This window comes from Lutra lutra, chromosome 13 (genome assembly GCF_902655055.1).
Source record: "Lutra lutra chromosome 13, mLutLut1.2, whole genome shotgun sequence".
In the NCBI taxonomy this organism is placed as follows: domain Eukaryota; kingdom Metazoa; phylum Chordata; class Mammalia; order Carnivora; family Mustelidae; genus Lutra; species Lutra lutra.
Window position 1 is genome coordinate 8,489,205 of NC_062290.1, and position 20,329 is coordinate 8,509,533.

The window sequence follows — 20,329 nt, forward strand, 5'->3', positions numbered from 1 at the left end:
TCTGAACTGAAATGCTAGTGTAATATACTGTTTAAAATACCTGGTATTCCCAAGACCAAATACAGGAAGAGATTGGATGGTTTCTGAAGCTTAGGACCATCTTGACTTCACTTTCTTCATTTTGTTAGTTCCTGCTACCCTGGTCTATCTCTTTAACATTCATGCCTTCCCTTCTCTCTAGGAACCTACTGCAAATTTCTCAGTCTTACCTAAATCGTTATCCTCAAATAGTTAAAGACCCTCAATACCTCCTCTTATATATCTATTCCCACGTGCCATATGTCAGCCTGAAGAAGGGAGTGCAGTTGACCCTTGAACAATGTGGGGGGTTAGGGCCACTGACCCACTGCATAGTAGAAAATCCATGTACAACTATGGATTCCCCCCAAACTTAACTACTTATAGCCTCCTGGTGACCAGAAGCCTTTTTGATAACATCAGGTCAGCAACACATATTTTATATGTTATATGTTACTCTTATAGTAAGGTAAACTAGAGAAAACATTAATAAAATCCATAAGGCAGAGAAAATACATTTACCCTGACTGTGTTAATTGAAAAAAAAAAAATCCACGTATAAGTGGACCCAGGCAGTTCAAGCCCACATTGTTCAAGGGTCAACTCTAATGACTATTTCCAAGACCCTTTCAGGACATTGAGGTGGATGTTAATCTTCCAGGATCACCAAGGGGGAGAGGGTTGGGCCAGTTAAAAAGAAGCTTAAGGGCAGGCATTTCTTGTGAAGTATTTGCAATCTGCACATTCTAAGCACACCCTACCAGTCAAAGATGGCGGGTGGCTTGCCCATGGCCTACTGAGATTCAAATTCCAAGAGCAGTTTGACTTGTCTCGTGTCTCTCTCTCTCTTGGATCTCACACCAAATTTCATATCCTCCACAAAACTTTCAGGTTCCCTCCATAGCATCTGGCTCCCACCCTTCTCACAGCATTTATCACTTTTGGCAACAATAAATAAACACAGACTAGAAACAGCCAGAAGTTCCCATCAATATGGAACTGTTTAGGCAAGTTATAATAACAACATAATGTGATATGCATGCATTGGTTAGAAAGAATGAGGCAATTCCTTAGGCACTGATATGAAGGCTCTCCAAAATAAATTGAGAAAATGAAGAAGAACGTGCATTACTTTGCTACATATGATGTGTGTGAAGGAAAGGAAAAAATACAGAATATTTTATTGATGCTCAGACATCATCAATTGTAGATGCATTATGATTTTCTCTCTAAAAAGGGAAAATTGGTGCCAAACAAGATTACAGCACCAAAGATTAAAGAACATTAATGTGTCTTTTACAGATGTAAAAACATATGAGTTTTAGCATTGACGAAACAGAATGGTATTTGCTTGTTAAGCACACGGGCTAGCTCTAGTTAGTGTCAAATCCTCTAGGATGGCTGGGGACTGGAGCTGTTCTCTTCAGGGAGTTTGTCACTCTGCATTAGCAGCAATGACCACAGAACTTTGGATACACCTCTGTGGGTCACTGAAGGAGGCCAAAGAGGGGTGTGTTCGCATGTTGGTGTCTTTATCTGGTGTACATCGTGCCCTGTTTGCTTGCTGGTTTGGGAACAAACAGTTAAATAACTTAGAACCAGGTCCAAGTTGTGACTCCTATCCATCCTTCAACAGAAGAGATGCTGTGGTTGACTCTGGCTCAGCCAGAGTTTGGTGCTCAGTAGGTGATGAGGTCATGCTCATGATCATTGGTCACGGAGGACGGATTGAAGGTAGCAGAGTGGCCAGGGAGGGTTCCTGCTTATAGGGGAGATGCAAACAGGTAGTAGGGTTTACACTTGCTGATATTTCCCCAGCCCTGAGCATAGGACATGGTGTGGGACACCCTCTGTGTGTTTTATAAAGGAAGATCATCAAAGCAAACTCATAGGCTGAAAATTGGGAATACACCTTGAAAGCAGTGGAAACCATATTCAACTCTAGGGAAACTTTTCCTATTTAGGCTGTTTATTGAGGATTCAGACTCTCAAAAATATTCCCAGGAAGTCCGTTGAAATTCTGCAAGGTCATAAGGGCTGATTCATACTGAAGGGAAGCGTGCTCAGAATTAAACACCTCAAGTACATCATGCCCTACAAATACAGTGTGATTCCTTAGCACTGCTGTAGGACAAAGAAATCTTGTGGGGTGACTTTTGACACTGTTAGGGTGGCCCTTTTCTAGAACTAGTATTTCTATATAGGGCCCATGCTTGAGTCACTGTAATAGGGAAAGCTCTTATAAAATTTATTTTTACCGAAGTACAGTTGACACACGTTACATCAGTTTCAGCTGTACGACATGGTGAGATGACAAGTCTATACATTATGCTGTGCTCACGCAAGTGGAGCTGCCATCTGTCACCATACAACATTATCACAGTACCACTGACTAGTCCCTTTGCTGTACCTTGTATTCCTGTGATTGAATTTACTCCATAACTGGAAGCCAGTACCTGCCGTGGCCCTTCACCCATTTTGCCCATCTTCCTACTCGCTTCCCCTCCAGCTACATTCATTCAGTGTATTTATGGGTCTGTTTCTGCTTTTGTTTGTTCATTTATATTCCACATATAAGTGAAATCATATGGTATTTGTCTTTCTGACTTACTTTGCATAATATTCTCTAGGTCTATCTGTATTGTCACAGATGGCAAGCTCTCATTCTTTTTATGGCTATATATATATATATATATATATATATATATATCTCCTATATATATATGATATATATATATCTCCTATTGATGGACACTTGGGCTGCTTCCATTATCTCGACTATTGGAAATAATGTTGCAATAAACATAGGGTGCATATATCTTTTTGAATTAGTGTATTTGAATTCTTTGGATAAATACGCAGTAGTGGAATTGCTGGATTGTATGAGACTTGTTTTTAACTTTCTGAGGAACTTCCATACTGTCTTCCACAGAGGCTGCACCAGCTTGCATTCCCACCAACAGGGCACAAGTGTTCCTTTTTCTCTGAATCCTCATCAACACTTGTTATTTCTTGTCTTTTTGATTCTAGCTACTCTGATAGGTGTGAGGTGATGGTATCTCATTGTGGTTTTGATCTGCATTTCCCTGATACCGAGTGATGCTGAGCATTTCTTCCTGTGTCTGTTGGCCATCTGGATATCTTCTTTGGAGAAATGTCTGTTCATGTCTTCTTCCTGTTTTTAAAATCTGACTTTTTGGGTAGTGAGCTGTGTAAGTTCTTTATATGTGTTGGATATTAACCCTTATTGTGTATGTGCTTTGCAAATATCTTCTCATTCAGTAGGTTGCCTTTTTGTTTTGTTGATGGTTTCCTTCTCTGTGCAAATATTTTTATTTTGGTGTAGTCCTAATAGTTTATGCTTGCTTTTGCTTCCCTTGCCTAAGGAGACCTATCTAGAAAAATGTTGCTAAGTCCAATGTCAAAGAGATTACTGCCCATGTTTTCTTCTATGAGTTTTATGGTTTCAGGTCTCATATTTAGGTCCTTAACCTGTTTTGAGCTTATTTCTTTATTATTATGTTCAAGAATGCTAGGTTGGTGACTCCTTCAACATGTAAGTATTCTCTTCGCTCTCTTGCACCGGTTTTAAGGGAATTCCAATGTAATACCAATTCTTGATCCCGTATAGGCAAGTTATTGCCTTCTACCCACATACATGCTGACTTTTTCAGGGTTTTTTTCTGTCTTAATTTTCTTCAGTGTGACTAGGATATGCCTAAGTGTAGATTTTTTTTTAATTTTTTATTTGATTTTTTTGTATTTAACCTGCTTGGTTTTCTTTTATTTATTTTTTTTAAATTTTAATTTAAATTCAATTCAGTTAACATATCATGTATTATTAGTTTCAGGGGTAGAATTTAGTGATTCATCAATTGCATATAACACCCAGGGCTCAATATATCAATGTCCATCAGTCAGCCAGTTACCCTGTCCCCCCACCCACCTCCCCTCCAGCAACCCTCATTTTGTTTCTTATAGTTAAGAGTCTCTTATGGTTTGCCTATTTTCATCTTATTTTTCCTTCCCTTCCCCTACATTCATCTGTTTCTTAAATTCCACATAGGTGTTAAATCATATGGTATTTGTCTTTCTCTCACTTAGTTCACTTAGCATAATGCTATTTCCATACATGTCATTGCAAATGGCAAGATTTCATTCTTTTTGATGGCTGAGTAATAGTCTATTGTATATATATACCACATCCTCTTTATCCATTCATGTGTTGAGGGACATCTGGGCTCTTGCCATAGTTTGGCTATTGTGGACATTGCTGCTATAATCATTGGGGTGCACGTGCCCCTTTGGATCACTACGTTTGTATCCTTTGGATGAATACCCAGTAATGCAATTACTGGATCATAGGATAATGATGTTTTTAACTTTTTGAGGAACCTCCATGTTGTTTTCCAGAGTGGCTGCACCAGCTCGCATTCCCACCATTTTCTTTAAGTTTCCTCATCTGTCATTTGGTATCCATCATGTTTTGGGAACGTCTCAGTCATTATTGCTTCAAACATTTTCTTTTCTTCGTTTTTCTCTTTTCCTTCTGGTATTCCGTTATGCATATGTTACATCTTTTGTAATGGTCTCACGCTCCTGGCTGCTGTTTTATTTTTATTTATTTTTTCCTCTTTGGATTTCAGCTGTGGAAGTTACTCTTGATGCTTGTTCAAGCTCACTGGTTCTTGCCATGGCTCTGACCAGTCTACGAATGAGCCTATCAAAGGCATTCTTCACATCTGGTAGTGTTTTGTTTTGTCTGGTTTTGTTTATAGTGTTTCCTTTTGATCCTTTGAATTTCCATCTCCCTGTTTACATTACCCACATTCTTTCATGTTTTCCACTTTTTCCAATAGTGCCCTTACCATATTAATTAGTTGGTTTAAATTCCCTATCTGATAATTCCAACATCTTTGCCGTATCTAGTCTCCTTCTGATGCTGTCTTTTCAAAATGTGGTTTGGGTTTTTTTGTTTTTTTGTTTTTTTTTCTTGGTCTTTTACTGTGCTGTGTAATTGTCGTGAATGGGATACGATGTACTAGGTGAAAAAAATAACAATGTACTAGGTAAATAGACCTCAGTGTGAGATTTTAAATATTCATATACCAGGTAGATTGGCCTTAGTGTGATGTTTAAGGTTTATCTGTCAGGGGTTAGGCTGTGTTCACTGTTTGCCGTAGCTGTAGGTGTCCGGGGCTAACCTTCCCTCTGCTGCGTGTGGGGTTTGTTTGTTTTTTGTTTGTTTGTTTTGGTCTCCTTTGTTATCTTTGGGTTTCCCTAGAGACGTTAAAAGCACCACCTGTGATGCATAGTGTTTGCAACCTTACTGCTGTCACTCTACAGCAGCCCTAAGGGTGTGGTGAGGTGTTGGGGGAGCCCTGTTCTCCAGGCCCCCCAGTCAGGTCCCAGTCTTTTAGAGCACCTGTGTCCCTGGGGCTGTGACCGTCACAGGAGCTTCTCAGATTGTTTTCCTCCCTTTCGGAGAGACGCCAAGGCTAGAGCATACCAGAGCTGGGTATTTCCCTTCTCCCGCATTGGTTAGGCTCTGATAAAATAGCTCCGGTGAAGACAAACCTTGTTAAAAAGAACAGAACGTTCTCGATATATTTAAAAACAGCTACTTTCCCTCTCTTTCTGCTCCAAGACTGAGGGGATTTTTCTCCTATCTTCACTATGAAAACATGATAGGCTCCTGGTGGAAAAAGTCAGGCAGGTGTGGGGCCCCTCTTGACACTGGATCCCCGGGTGTTTTGAACTCTCAAACTTGTCCCCACCGAGCCTCCAGGAGTTCGTTAGTTACAGACTAGGTTTTCCTAGGCAGCGTTTGGCCCCCTGTCCAGAGAACCCAGTGGGGACTCTCTGTGTCTGCCTGTGTCCTCACTTTCGGGACACTGGTTTGCCCTGTGACTTCAGTTCTCTGGTGCATCTAAGAAGGGTGGTTGATTTTCCACGTGTTCAGCTTTCTTGTTGGGTGAATGGGAGAGAGCACGTCCCAGCTCCTGAAATGGCAGCCAAGAAACACGGAAGCTCAAGTGTTTCTGTCTGGTGGATAGGCTCTCTGTGATTTCTTCCTTCGTATGTCCCTTACTTTCCACATTTTCTACAATGTACACATATTCCTTTTAAAAATGAACAGGAAAACATGTTCTTTTCATATAGAAAAAAATTAAAAATGAGTTTAATCTCTGTTGGCTTCGACAAAAATAAGGCAAGGTGCAGAGAGTAGCATGGTACTTAAAAAAAAAAAAAGAATAAAAAACAGGAACGTTTACCCCTCCCCCACAGCTTACCATCTACATTAAAATGACTTTACAATTCCGCTGTGTCATCAGGACAATTGTAGTATTCAGGGAGACTCTTGCCCAAGCAAATTACTATTGTTCATGATAGGAGCTTCCTGAAAGACACATGAACTCTTCCATAAAGCATCGAAACTGACAGTTAAGTCCCTAGGACCGTTTGACTCTCCACCCAAAATCCTTGCTTTCCTACTTCCCCCAATCCTCAGTTATCCTATCATGATCTTTACGCAGTTGTAAACAAATCCCCACATTGAAAGACACATCTTCAATCAAATTTCAGTTAGGTCCAGCCTTGACCTTGCCCTGCAAGCTACCGAAGCTCCATCGAGTAGCACTCTCCCTCCCTGCAGCAAGCAATACGGTCGGCTTGTCCTGTTAGCAGGTGATGCTGGCGACAGCTGGGGACCCGGCCTTGGACGACACATAGCATTCTACGTATTTATGTGAACAGGAAGAAAGGGACAGGAGTAAGCACATCAGGCTCTTAAAGCTAGCTGCCTGGTGGGGGTAAATTTAAAAAAAATAAAATTTGGGGGGGTATTATTTCACTAGGTGTGGTAGACCCATGTCCATTTTATAATGGACTTTAATTAAAACTTTTGCAAGAGAATTCAGAAAATACATATATTTGCTGGAGGGACTATACCTCCGTTCTCTCTGAAGTTTAGAATCCCACGGTGAGCGTTGCTTCATAACAGTACTTGGGCTCACAAAGGCCTCTTTCTTGTACACAATCCACCCCAGTGTTTATAAACAGGAAAGTGGTTTCCCCATACTCTTGACTTCGTTGTTTTGCCTTATGCAATTTAGTAAATCCCTTTGGAAAATCCTGACTGCAAGTGATGGCGAATATGGATGCCTTCTTACCGAAAGGGCTCAGTCATTCGGAACACGTCCCTTCCACTTTCCATTAAGTTCGCCATTCCAAACCACACCTGTGATGGATGGCACTCACCTGAACATCCCTCTAGCAATTCCACACCTATCCATCATCGCCTCTCACGCTGTGCTCCCCTCGTCTTTGATCATCTCTCTCTAAGCACAGCAGAGAGTGAAATCCTGTGACTCATACACTGTGACAGTCTGAGGAAGGACAGCAATTGTGTTTTATCTGGCTTGACGTAGCTCTTACTTAGTAAATTTTAGGGAGAGGGGTAGAATTGGCTCTTCTTCCAGGATATCTGTAAAAGGAGATCGACTGTTCGTATGAAAATCTCATGGGGACCGCCTTTATGCATAAGTGGAGACTATGTCTCTGTCCTTTGGTGAGGTGGACCGAAAAATTTTCAGCTCGTATTACACCTTTTTGGACTGAATGAGGTTCAAGGCAAGCACAAATGAAGGTTGCTTCCTGGGAACGCCGATGACCGGAAAGCTCTGTCCCGGGATGGGCCGGGGGGGTGGCGGGGGACATTCGTCCTTTTCACGTATCCCTGTTGTGGTAGATTCGACCACAGGGACAGTTGCGGGATGGATGTGTCCACCTGTACCAATGACAGAAATCAAGACCACGTTCCGTGTGGCCCCTTGTAGCTCCCCAGGGGTGAAGTAGTAGAGATGAACAATATGGCAGAGCCCGTGGTGCTTTTCCAACTGGAGCACGCATCGGAGTCACCCGGAGAGCAGTTGCGCTGTCCACACCGGCTGGGTCTCCTGCAGCAGCTGCGGTCTAAGGGACAAGGTTCTGGTCCTTGGAGTGGCTTGTCACTGAGCAGGAAGAGCCAGGGTAGCCGAGGAACCCGGCTGGGGGAACTTGGCTTGGGTGTCGGAGTACAGTCCTGAGCCGGACTGATTTGTCAGCGTGGTGGCGTCTGCAAGGGCAGGGCAGATGCCACCTAGGGTTTATCAATGAGGCGGGAGCCATGTCTCCCCTCGGCATGGCTCGTGGGCCCAGGAGCCGAGAGCCTCACGTCCGGATTCTGCTCTGGTGCACTGGCCACAGCTCTGGGGTCTCTTGTTTGCACAATCCCTACTTGCAAAAAAGGAAACAAGAACTGTGCCTTCTTTACAGCGATCCTGTCATTAAATAAACCCATTAAGGGATCCAGTGGATTGGCCTATACTCTTATCTGAGTATAGTTCTTTCTTGGAAAGAACTAGGCCTACCTGGTGGGCTCGGCTACTCTGGCTGAACAAAACGGCTTTCCCGAGGAGGAGGCAAACGGGCAGCGCCCCAGTGCAGGCAGGATGGCTGGCTTCTGGCTCATGCGCTCCCTCTCCCTGCCTCCCCGCCGCCCCGCCGGTCTGTGGGAGCTGGGGAAACGGAGTCAGAGAACAGTCTAACGCGGTCGCGATCCTGAACCACGAAGGCAGTGGTTTGGATGCCTTTAGAGCACCAGAGCCTCCCAGGCTGCAAAGAGTCGGATTTGCACACGAGGTAGAGGAAATGGAGGCTCGCGGTGAGATAAGGCTCTTCTCTTGGAACTGAAACCAAACCCTTCAATAAAAGACTAACCCAGCGCCCTTTTACAGGGGAAGCGCCAAGCCCATTGTGGCTGGTAAACTCTACAAAGGGTAGGAGGAAACAGCCCAGTCTGTGATGCTCAGACTAAGTGGAAATGCAGACAGGGGAGCTCACACTTCCAGGGACCAGGGAGTGTCTCCGGAGGATGCACATAGTGTGGGTCTGATTTCCTGCAGGACTCAGAGGAGGATGACTTGGCAATACTTGGCATTAGGAAAGCCAGAATTGTGGCATTCTCCCCGGGCGATTCTAGGAAAGGTTTTTATCACTCTATTAGAGAAGAGAGAAAACTTTTCCATTTTGGTCCCTGGAGTCATGAGTTCCATAAGGAAGAAGGTGTTAACCTTCTTTGAAAACTTTTCAAAACAAATAAATGCAAGACAGTTTTGTGACAATCGGGGAAACATGACTACGATAATAAACATGACTAGGAAACTTGTTCATTCCCCGCCTTGTGTGCACGCTCTCTCTCTCTTAAAAAAGTTCAGGCAAAGAGAGGGGGAAGCAGGCCCCCCGCTGAGCAGAGAGCCCAACGGGGGACTCGATCCCAGGACCCTGAGATCACGACCCGAGCTGAAGGCAGTCGCTTAACCAACTCAGCTACCCAGGTACCCTGTTAATTCCCTCTGGTATGAAAGTAGGATTGTGGAAGCCAGAGGGATGGATCAAATGGTACAGAGGAGCATGCTGAAGTATTTAGGGGTGAAGTGTTATGACGGCTGGGACTTAATTTCAAAACGGTTTCATGAAAAGGGGAGGGGGACAAAGTAGTAACCATGGTTCTGTCTTGGTAGGAGAGCATAGGCGTGCACGGAACTCGTCCTTCCCTTGAGATCTCGTGAAATCTTTCAAAATCAAAAGCTATTACTACAGATGTGTTCCATACCATATTATAGCATAGGATAAATCTATATTCCCATACAGATGGGCTGGCTAGAAACAGACTTTAAAGCCCTAATTACGTTTGAGCTGGGTTTAGCATGGCTTGGTCCCTGGCCACATGTCTCCTAGTGGTGGAGATGATGGACTCTTCTCCTTTGCAACAAGCCTGGTTCTTCCCAGGAGAGCAGCTCTCTCCTTTTTGTTTTCTCCCTGCCCCTGACCAAGCAGTCCATGGCCAGAGCCTACCTAGCGCTCCGCAGGAGACCTTCACTCAGGCAAGGGTTTCAACCCCCTGGAACTCAAAAAACAGGAGGCAGTTCGTTGAGCTAAATTCTTTATTAGGAAAGCACCAACACCACATTCTTGGAAATTACTGGAATTTTATTTGCCTCAGGCTTATGACTTGCAACCAAAGACATTGTGCAAAGAAAGCAAAGATTAAGTACACTTTAGGGAGAAGGAGACGATACACATCGGTAACGTAGGAGATCAGGTGGATAAAAGAAGCCATCCAATACACTAGAGAGATTGCAATATTCAATAGCGTTTTCAACAAAACTTTTTTTAAATCAAGAGCAAAGAAAAAATTAAGCAATGTTTACAGTAGACATAAATCTTATACAGTTCAAAAAGCATTTTTTCAGATCGTAGAGCATAAAATGGAAAAAATGTCTATGCAGGTGAAGTCTAACTACTGTACATTTATCACCTAGTAAAGTTGCTTATATGTACCACAGTGTAAAAAAAAAAATACCGAACAAATTAAAACCTTGAAAATTGCCTGATGAAAAATAAAATAACCAGTGGCTTTTAATGGCTTCTCCTGGTTATCAGTTCTACAAAATTAAAAAAAAACAAACAAAAAACCAAAAAAATTAAAAAAAAAAAAAACTTTTCATCTGAACAGGTGGTAACACCAGGCACAGTCAAACCGTTACCAAATTAGACCCACCCATAGAAATATACTATCCACCCACATATTTTCCATCAAAAGCTTTGTCTGTTTTAATCTTTGAATCTTTGAGGCCCATTTGGTCACAATATGTTACAAATATTTGTGTGTGTGTGTGTGTGCGCGTGTCTGTGCGTGTTGTGTCTTTACACCATGATATCATATGTTTGTCGGGCACGATCCTAAAGCTAGTTGATAGATGAGGATGATACAGAAACAACCCAGTGCCCGTAGGACAAATGCACGCACTGGGTAGAAATGAGAGAGGGAGGAAGGAGTTCAGTTCTACCGAGGTGGGGTGGGGTGGGGGAAGGCCCACGCTGATCACTCATCGTCAGTCCCACTTGCTTCTGACTGTTCCTAAAAATTAAAATATGATAAAAATGCATGAAATCACACATAAGAAAAAGGTGTAATAGACCCTCCAGAGGCAAAGTAGAACGGAAATGGCGTTTTGGAAAGGGTTAACCCACGTCTCCACATTCTGGGGCAAGGTGGCAAGACACCTGAGAGAAATCCAAGGTCCAAAGGGGAGCTTCTGCTGCGAATCCCAGAGCACTATACCCCCCATCTATGCCGCTGTTTCCTTTTCTTCTGCCTTGGTATAAGAAGGTCAAGGTCAACTGTTATTTTTAGCACACTGGGTTTAGAAAATTCACCAGAGGTCAAAAGGACCATGCATTTGATGTCAAGGCACAGGTAAGTCTTTGAAAGAAAACACAGCATTTTAAATGCATCTGAAAAAGTCTGGGCCCAGGGTGAAGGCTGATGAAGGGTTCGCACATGTTTTTCATCAGACCCAAAAGGCAGTGCGCTGAAGGAGGGGTGTGTGTGACGAGGAACCTGAGGTCTCCTGGAAAGGGAATATAATGGAGGCCGCTGGCATGTGTCACCCACATCTGGGACACTGTTTGGGTCTGAATCCAACCTCTGCTGTTCGCAAAGAGCCAAACACACCTAACCGGGGCCCGGGCTTCTGTGACACGTTGCAAGTAACAGCGCTCCTTGGGGGCCCCCACGAGTGTTAAAGATGACATCACAAGGGAAGGCAAGTGTTTCAGGGCCTGGTTCCATCCCTGCTCCTGAATTTTTCTGAGATTAAAAATAGGCAGCCTTCGAGAAAACTGTATTTGTAAGCAGTGGGAACGTAAGAAAGGAGAAGAGGAAACTCAACTGAGTAGTTTTTCATTTTTGGAGCCAGGCACTAACCAAAAGCTTGAAATTCTGTGTCCTAGATCATGCCGCTTGGCTCCCAGCCCTCAGGAATGAAATCTCCCCGAGTCTCTACCTTTCCCTTTCTGGATAAAAGAGCGGTTAGACGGCAGGGACGGAGGGAGAGAGCTTCTGGGCTTCAGCCCAAGCCGCTGCACTTACATTTTCATCCTGCTCCTCGTCACTGTCGAAATCACTCACGACAGGCTTGGCTTTTCCCCGATTCGGCCTCTTCTTGCCTTTGCCTTTGTCCCGGGCTTTCTCGTCTTTCTTATTGAGCTTGATTTTCACCTTAACAGATTTGGCTACGACAAAAAACGGAAGAGCAGGGAGGAATCGCAGGCAAGTCCTTCCGCAGGGAGTGAAAAGACCGTCAGGCTGCAGCGCACAAAGCGAAGGTCCCCAGAGCGCCTGGAACACTCGCTGAGCTAGCACCCGCTCTGCTCACACACACAGCTCGGTCAGCAGGACACCGCGCACTGTTCGCCAGAACACGCTCCAGGAGCCAAGGCAGCGGCATGGGGTCCTGCTTGTGGTCGCTTAAGGGTTGGGCAGGGGGCTTCCTACACAGGGGAAGCAGAGCTGCCTTTCTTGCTGGTGGAGGGTTGGGGGTGTTTATTCAGTAGAATTTTGTTGGGACAACGTACATGTAAGTATAAAGCCTTTTCTTTCTTTAAAGGCCAATGTTACTGTGGAGATAACTCCAGCTGACTTGAAAACTGAATAATAGTAACAGCACAGAAAGGTACGAAACGTCAAGGTACATGATTGTGAACACATTCCTTCCACTCCTCTAGTACCTCCTGATTGCTCTTCCTGGGGATGATTTCCAGAAACAAACAATTTACGGTTTATAATTACATAATTAGGGAACATAAAGAATTCCAGGGCAGTACACAGTCATTCACTTGCTGGAGGCACGCCCCAGTTACCCATCCTTACCTTTATACTCACCTGTGGGGGGGGCACTGCTATCCATTAGTATCTATTTGCCCAATTCTTTCCAAGGCCTGGAAATAGTCTACCTCCAAGGGTCCACTATGAATGATTTAACTGGTCAGCTAGTGATGGCTGCTCAAATTCCCAGCTTTTTTTTTTTTTTTTTTTACCAATGTAATAAGCAAAGCTGCTGTAAACCTCTTTTGTTGACAGATCTGGCAGGATTTGGGGGAGGTATGGTGAGTAGAACCATATGGTAAACTTCTAAGCGTTCTGTTCCATCAGCCTTCACAAGACAGCACCCCTATCCACCTTCACAGGGCTATTCTGAGAATACAAACACGGGGGAGAGCTCATCGTGCAAGGCCATGGAGGTAGGCGTGAAAGCCCAGGTACAAGGAAAATCTGTTCCGCCACATTGTTCTGGAACAGGTGACCACTGCATGCCATTTTTAGGACTTGATGAGGAAGTCACGGAGCATGTGGGGCTCTCTTTCCAACCAGTCATACTGGAATTTCATGTTTGTTGGGTCTCAAGGCGCCTAGAAATAGACCTACCCTGGAGGGAGTCATAGCTCTAGAAGGAAACTTAGGAGAGGTTCTCAGACTTTTGTGAAGTGGGGGAACCCACCACAGTATTTGCCAAAGTGAAATTTTCTGTGGAGACAGAGGCTGACAACACAGTTGAGATCAGAGCTGCTCTGAACCGTAGTGCCAGCCTATGCCCTCTGTCCCCACCAAACACGGTAGAGGCCATCAAATCCGAGTACACAAAACAGTACTCCTCGTCGGGCTTTGGTCCCTTGTCCCCAGATGTCTGCTGCAGAATGGACTTACGAGAGAGGGGCCTGCTGTTCGGGTGGAGTAATGGGGGGAAAAGAAGAAAAGACGGGGGATGAAAAGGACGACCTATTCCTAGAAATGCATAAAGCTATAAAGGCCTCTTAAAAAAATCTTGATGAATAGAAAAAAATGCAGTGTGTATCTACAGGAGGAGCACTTCCTGCCATTAGGAGAACAGAAAAATCCATGCAAGGTGGAAAAGGGCAGAAGACTGGCAGAAAAGGTAAGAAAATGTCTCTCCAAGTAGATTATTTAATTACACCTGGAGTGTGAGCTGGTAAACTACCAGGCTGAGTCCACGGACACGGACTTCCACAAACCCACCCGATAGGCTGCCAGGCTCATGCAGGTGAGAGACTGGACCAGCAGAGGGACACTGTACACAGCGTCCCAAGTCTTTATGATCCCACCCTGACGGAGCCATGAAAAGGGCTAATTAATTACCAAGGCTGGCAGGCAGAAAAACGGTCCCTGTCTTCATCCCCCAAATGTGACATGACACGGCCAAAGGGGGAAGGCTGTGGAGCAGCTGACCTTGAGAAGGGGAGTTAATCCCAGACAGCCCACGTGAACCCCGAGTTGTAAGAAAGGAAGCAGCAGAGGTCCTGGTTCAAGATGGGAGCAAAGGAACATTCTGACCTCACCTCCCAAGGAAACGCCCATCCCCAGCCACAAGTAGAACAATTTCCTCAGGTGACAAAACCCAGACACGACCTGAGTGACTGCCCTCGGGCAGGTAAGTAAGGAAAACCCAGCCAACCAGTAGGAGAGGCTTAGACACTCACCATAAACCCCACCCCTGGGATGGTGATCCAAGACCAGGAGGGAACTCAAAACGTGGAGACTCTCCCCAAGAAGTGAAGGGTTTGACCCCCACACTGTGCACCCCAACTTTTAAGACTGGCATCTGAGACAGGAGTCTCTGGAACATCTAGCTTTGACCACCATGGGTTGCCTGTGTAAGAACCCCACAGGCTTCAGGGAGCTGAGAAATGGGTCTCTTGCCCCAGGACTCAGGACAGAGGCAATGACCGAGCAGCACCCAGACTTCCAGTAAAAGAGGCTTCTTAAGCATCACCCCAAAGGTGGACCCACATTTGAAGGCCTGCTGGGGTGCTCTCTAGGGATGGAGGGATCTTTGCACTTTCCCCCTACCTCATACCTGTTTACTTCCTGGAAAGGAGATTGTACGCTCCTCCGGTACCCCAATTTTAGCAGCTACCACCCCCTCAGGGCACAACGAAAGCCGGGAGTCCAAGAACGCCAGTCTTTCAGTGACAGAGACCTCTCAGCTTACCTTCCCAGGGACGGTCTGAGGGACAAGCTTCTAAAGAAACACACACATCCAGCTAAGGACAGACAGTAACCCTTTCCTGTGACCTTGCGGGGGGGGGGGGGGGGGCGCTATCTTTGAGCTCTTAATCTGCCACACATCAGAATGTGTCTCTCAAAGGGTAGTTTTCAGACCGTTCTAGCACCCTGGGTTTCCATGAGTGCCAACCAGGGGCCGTCTCGAGGTCGCCCGGCCCTGGGGGCCAGCAGGCTTCGACTTGTGACCCAACGGCACGCTGTAGGGTTACCTACCTGACAGGTTGCTGCCTGAGGGGCTGGCATTTAAGTGCCTGAACCACGATGCTCACGGAGATCCTCTCCTTTGAGACTGGTCCTTGGCACAATCTTAACTACAAGAAACCCCTAAAAATGGGCTGCCTGGACCATCACGAAGGTGAGCGAGCCAGCCAGGAGGCTGGGGTGAAGAAGTTTCATCTCCACTCAGAGGCTACTCCATCAAGAGTCAGAGAAGTGATGATGTAATACATCGAAACCAACGCCGAGTCAAGGAAAAGAGAAGCAGGACTGCGTTCCAAATGAAAGAGGAAGGTGAAACCTCAGTTAGGGATACCCTTTACTGCCATGTTCTTGAGGACTTTGTCAGAAGAGGAATTGAAAATAAATAATGGCCATAAAAGTGCTCACTGAACGGGGTAGGAGGATGGATGAACATTGTGAGAACTTCCACAAAGAGGCGGAGAATACCCGACAGCAGCCAATAAAGGTCACGGACGGAACTCCAGTATGCAGTGCCAGAAGGGCAAGCTCCATGAGGGGAGTTCCACAGAAGACCGACCGAAACCCAACCGGGGGGGGGGCATGAAAAATAAAATGGAAACCCCCTCAGAGTAGCAGCAAAGTTTTCAGCAGACTTTCTACCACAGAAGGGAGTGGCAGATACATGCAAAGGGCTCAAAGGAAAAGGAAAAAAAAAAAAAGGCCAACCAGGAACACTGAGCTGGGTGAGTTTAATATTGAGAACCGGAGAGAGAAAAATGTTTTCCAGACAAGCACCAAGTAAAGCTCATCGACACCAAACAGGCCTGCTTAAGAAGTGTTACAGGGACATTTTTGGCTAAAAACAGAAGGTGCAAATAATAAATCTCACTGGTAAATATATAGGAAATGTAGTAAACTGATCACTTGTAAGTTAAGTTGGTATGAAGGTTAAAAGATAAAAAATGATACAAGTAACTATAACGACAGTAATTAGTTGAGATACACCAGTATATACATAAGATAAAGGGATTTAAATGTGACGCTGAAAACACAAAATGTGGAGAGGTGACTGGGCGGCTCAGTCAGTTAAGCATCTGCCTTTGACTCAGGTCATGATCCCAGAGTCCTGGGATTGAGTCCCACGTCAGGCTCCCTGCTCAGCAGGGAGTCTGCTTCTCCCTCTGCCCCTCTCCCTGTTTGTGTTCTCGCTCTGCCTCTCAAATAAATAAACCTTTCCAAAAAAATCCTAAATGGTGCAGAGGGGAGATAAAAAATGTAGAACTTTAGAAATATGTTAAAACTTAAGCTATTATAAACTTAAAGTAGACTGTATTATAAAAGTCTCCTGGCCACACAAAGTGAAAGCCTACAGTCAATACATAGAAAATCAAGAGAACTACAGAGACCACTAAACAGAGTCAAGAAACCACAGATGAAGGGATGTAAGAGAAGAAAGGTGCAGAGAGGAACCACAAAAACTCTAGAAAGCAATTAACAATATGGCAATCATCATAGAGCTATCAAGAGTACCTAGGCTGCAGGTTGGTTCAGCATCTGCAAATCAATCAGTGGGATGCAATACATTGATAAAAGAGAGAACAAGAACCATAGGACACTCTCAATAGATGCTGAAAAAGCATCTGATGAAGTACAGCATCCTTTCTTGATCAAAACTCTTCACAGTGTAGGGATAGAGGGCACCTACCTCAATATCATCAAGGCCGTCTTGATGAAAAACCCACAGCGAATATCATTCTTAATGGAGAAAAACAGAGCTTTTCCGCTAAGGTCAGGAACACAGCAGGGATGTCCGTTATCACCACTGCTATTCAACATAGTACTAGAAGTCCTAACCTCGGCAATCAGACAACAAAAAGAAAGAAAACACATACGAATCAGCAAAGAAGCAGCCAAACTCTCACTCTTTGCAGATGATATACTTCATGTGGAAAACCCAAAAGACTCCCCTCCAAATCTGCTAGAACTTGTACAGGAATTCAGTAAAGTGTTCAGGATGTAACATCAATGCACAGAAATCAGTTGCATTCTATACTCCAACAGCAAGACAGAAGAAAGATTAAAGAGTCAATCCCATTCACAATTACACCCCAAGCTGTAAGATACCAAAGAAGCAAAGAATCTGTACTCAGAAAACTATAAAGTACTCATGGAAGAAACTGAGGAAGACACAAAGAAATGGAAAAATGTTCCATGCTCATGGATTGGAAGAACAACTATTGTGAAAATGTCTATGCTACCTAAAGCAGTCTACACATTTAATGCAATCCCTACCAAAATACCACCAAGTTTTTTCAAAGAAATGGAAGACATAATCCTAAAATTTATATGGAACCAGAAAAGACCCTGAATAGCCAGAGGAAGGTTGAAAAAACCAAAGTTGAACCAGGACCTCTGCTGCTTCCTTTCTGTACTCCAAATTCCAGACTTCAGGCTCATTACAAAGCTGTCATCATCAAGACAGCATGGTACTGGCACAAAAACAGACACATAGATCAATGGAACAGAATAGAGAGCCCAGAAATGGATCCTCAACTCTAAGGTCAACTAATCTTGGACAAAGCAGGAAAGAACGGCCAGTGGAACAAAGACAGCCTCTTCAACAAATGGTGTCAGGAAAATTGGACAGCCACAAGCAGAAGAATGAAACTGGACCATTTCCTGACACCACACACAAAAACAGACTCCAAATGGATGAAAGACCTCAATGTGATCAAGGAATCCATCAAAATCCCTGAGGAGAACACGGGCAGCAACCTCTTCGACCTCAGCCGCAGCAACTTCTTCTTAGAAACATCGCCAAAGGCAAGGGAAGCAAGGGCGAAAATGAACTATTGGGACTTCATCAAGATCAAAAGCTTTTGCACAGCAAAGGAAACAGTCAACAAAATCAAAAGACAACTGACAGAATGGGAGAAGATATTTGCAAATGACGTATCAGGTAAAGGGCTAGTATCCAAAATCTAGATAGAACTCATCAAACTCAACACCCAAAGAACAAAGAATCCAATCAAGAAATGGGCAGAAGACATGAACAGACATTTCTGCAAAGAAGACATCCAGATGGCCAACGGACACATGAAAAAGTGCTCCACATCACTCGGCATCAGGAAAATACAAATCGAAACCACAGTGAGATATCACCTCATACCAGTCAGAATGGCTAAAATTAACAAGTCAGGAAATGACAGATGCTGGCGAGGATGCAGAGAAAGGAGGACCCTCCTACACTGTTGGTAGGAATGCAAGCTGGTGCGACCACTCTGGAAAACAGTATGGAGGTTCCTCAATAAGTTGAAAATAGAACTACCCTATGACCCAGCAATTGCACTACTGGGTATTTACCCTAAAGATACAAACACAGTGATCCGAAGGGGCACGTGCACCTGAATGTTTACAACAGCAATGTCCACAATTGCCAAACTATGGAAAGAACCTAGATGTCCATCAACAGATGAATGGATAAAGAAGATGGGGTATATGTATAAATGGAATACTATGCAGCCATCAAAAGAAATGAAATCTTACCATTTGCAATGACATGGATGGAACTAGAGGGTATTATGCAAAGTGAAATAAGTCAATCAAAGAAAGACAATTATCATATGATCTCCCTGATATGAGGAATTTGAGAGGCAAGGCAGGGGTTCGTAGGGATAAGGGAGGGAAAAATGAAACAAGATGGGACTGGGGAGGGAGAAAAACCTTAAGACACTATTAATCTCAGGAAAGAAACAGGGTTGCTAGAGTGGAAGGGGATGGGAGGTATGGGGTGGCTAGGTGATGGATATTGGGGAGGGTATGTGCTATGGTGAGTGCCGTGAATTGTGTAAGACTGATGATTCACAGACCTGTATCCCTGAAACAAATAATAAATTATGTTAATAAAAAATTAATTTAAAAAAATTAAACATAAATGGGCTAAAGGGGGCAATCAAAAGATGTGTTGACTGACTGGATCAACAGAAACAAGAGCCTACTCTCTGCTGCCTACCAGAGACTTTCTCCAGCTCTACAGCCACACAGGCTGAGAGAGAAGGGATGGAAAACAAAATACTCCAAGCAAGTCCAAACTGGGAGCAGCAACAGGTAGATCAGACCAAATAGACTTAAACGAAGACTATACCAAGAGGGAAAAGAAAGGCACTACATGACGATAAAGAGGTCAATCCAGGAGACAGAACACTCATAAATATTCATGCACCCAATATAGAACACCTAAATACATGAAGCAAATATTAAAGGATATAAAGGAAGAAAAGGACAGTACCACAAGAAAAGTAGGGGACCTCAGAATCTCGTTTACACCAGTTAATGGCCTTACATGACACATGAGATCACAAAGTTAACACATGTTTAGAGAACATTCCATCCAAAAATGGGAGAAGGTACATTCTTCTCAAGGGCACATGCAACATGATAACATGTTGGGCCACAGAACATTTCTCAAAACATCTTAGAAGAATGGAATCATGGAAAGCACCTTTTATTTTTAACTACAAAAGTATGAAACTAGAAATCTCAAGAAGGAAACGGGAAAAAACACAAAGATGTAGATTCTAAACATTCTGAGAAACCTGTGAGTCAACAAAGAAATCAAAAAGGAAATAAAATCTCTTGCACAAATGAAAATCAGAAATGCAAGGTTTCAAAATCTGTGTATGCAACATAAGCAGTTCTAAGATGGAGGTTCACAGCAACACAAGCCTACCACAAGAAACAAGAAGAATCCCAAATAAATAAGCAACTAGAAAAATATAGCCCAAGGTTAGGGGAAGAAAGGAAAGAAGTTGGGAAATTAGAGAAATTGTGGCTAAAAAAAAAAAAAAAAAATAGAATGCATCAATTTAACTAAAAGTTCATTTTTTGAAATGATAAACAAAATGGATAAACCTCTGGCCAGATTCATCAAAAGAGGGCTTAAATAAAATCAGAAATGCAAAGGAGCATAAGCAACTACTGTAAACAACTATATGCCAACAAACTGGAAAACAGAAAAAAAAAGGATCAATTCCTAGAAACGATCTTCCAAGGCTTCATTATGAAGAAGTAGAAAATCTGAATAGAACAAGTCCAAGTAATAGAATTGAATCAGTAATTAAAAACCCCACAAAGTCCAGGGCCAGAAAGTTCCACAGGTGAATT

At 43.9% G+C, this 20,329-nt stretch overlaps 1 protein-coding gene across 8 annotated transcripts in view; it reads right to left on the minus strand.

The window, feature by feature from the left end:
- Positions 1 to 10,032: 10,032 nt before the first annotated feature.
- The window catches only part of SMARCA2 (SWI/SNF related, matrix associated, actin dependent regulator of chromatin, subfamily a, member 2), a 181,196-nt gene continuing 170,899 nt past the window's right edge, over positions 10,033 to 20,329 (minus strand). For all 8 annotated transcript variants that reach the window (XM_047701031.1, XM_047701024.1, XM_047701029.1 and 5 more), the window contains 2 exons: positions 11,996 to 12,138; positions 10,033 to 10,981 (listed from right to left, as the gene is read on the minus strand). In XM_047701031.1, the coding sequence (XP_047556987.1) occupies positions 10,946 to 10,981; positions 11,996 to 12,138 (179 nt within the window). In that variant the 3' untranslated portion in view covers positions 10,033 to 10,945. The remainder of the gene's footprint in view (positions 10,982 to 11,995; positions 12,139 to 20,329) is intronic.